Raw genomic sequence first — 1,062 nt, forward strand, 5'->3', positions numbered from 1 at the left:
CACCAGGGTGCTTGGCTCCAGCTGTGCATGTGAAGATTGCACCTCTGACAGGTGGTGACTCAAGTCTCCACTCCAAGGCCCTTGGGGACAGGCCTCCTGGGTGGGAACTGAAAGGAGAAGGGAGTTCAGTAGGAACAATTTCAGTTTCCCCTTTGCTAAGCATTCCCAAAACACCCATCTCTGATGTCCCTGCCTCTCCGTAAAATGACCCAGCGCACCCAGTGATCCAGGCCATGAAGACAGACATCATGTAAACAAAGGTGATGTTGCCTTTCATGTCTGTGACTGGGGATGCTGAGACCACAGGTTCCCAGGCTAGAGTACCCATTTACTGAAAAACCCCCACTTGACCCCTGAGGCTTTGGATTGTCTAACAAAGTCATGCCTATTATTCATTATTATTCGTCTTTTTCCTGCACCCTAGAGTGATAGTTTTAGAAAGCCTCCAGAACACAGGAGAGGAAGAATTGTTTATCTAAACACATAGGAGAAGAAGAACAGGGGAATATTTAGAGCCTCAAGGCTTTGGGAAGGAGTGACATAAAAGGGAGTTGGAATATTAAATACCAAATACTAAGTGAGGTGAACTTTTCAGGGTCCTAGGGCATTTTGAATTTCCTGTTGCCTGTAATAGTTTTACCACCTCCCCACACATATACATTCTATTGCCATACAGTGGTTATTAGCAGCCTTAAGCAATATAATAGAGTAATCAGTCCCTTTATGAAAATTTAGGGGCCAGAAGTGCTACAGATCAGAATTTGTGGTTCTTTATGGAGGTAACACAATGCTCAATCTTCATATTACCCATTCTTCCAGTGGGATCGGGGCTGTATTCCCTGATAAAAATTATTTATATTTCCACAGGGAGAAAAACACACATTCTCAGAAGGTGGCCTAATGAGAGACTTCGAATGGCCTCCGCCAATCCAAGGTCAGCCCAGGAAGGGGACCGAGCCCTCAGGACCTGCTCCACATTGCTGTGGAGCTCCTCCCTCTCCTCCCTCTACACATCCTCATTCTCACCAAGGTTTCCTTAAGTTTTTCATAAAATGTCTTTCA

The 1,062-nt window shown here is 45.3% G+C and overlaps 1 protein-coding gene across 1 annotated transcript in view; it reads right to left on the reverse strand.

Annotated features, from left to right (window-relative positions):
* LOC105541074 (neuroblastoma breakpoint family member 6-like) overlaps positions 1-1,062 on the reverse strand; it is a 29,675-nt gene that overhangs the window by 6,824 nt on the left and 21,789 nt on the right. The window contains 1 exon segment of the mRNA XM_011981939.1: positions 4-107. Within this exon segment, the coding sequence (XP_011837329.1) occupies positions 4-107 (104 nt within the window).

Source organism: Mandrillus leucophaeus, unplaced genomic scaffold (assembly GCF_000951045.1).
Source record: "Mandrillus leucophaeus isolate KB7577 unplaced genomic scaffold, Mleu.le_1.0 Scaffold231, whole genome shotgun sequence".
Lineage (NCBI taxonomy): Eukaryota > Metazoa > Chordata > Mammalia > Primates > Cercopithecidae > Mandrillus > Mandrillus leucophaeus.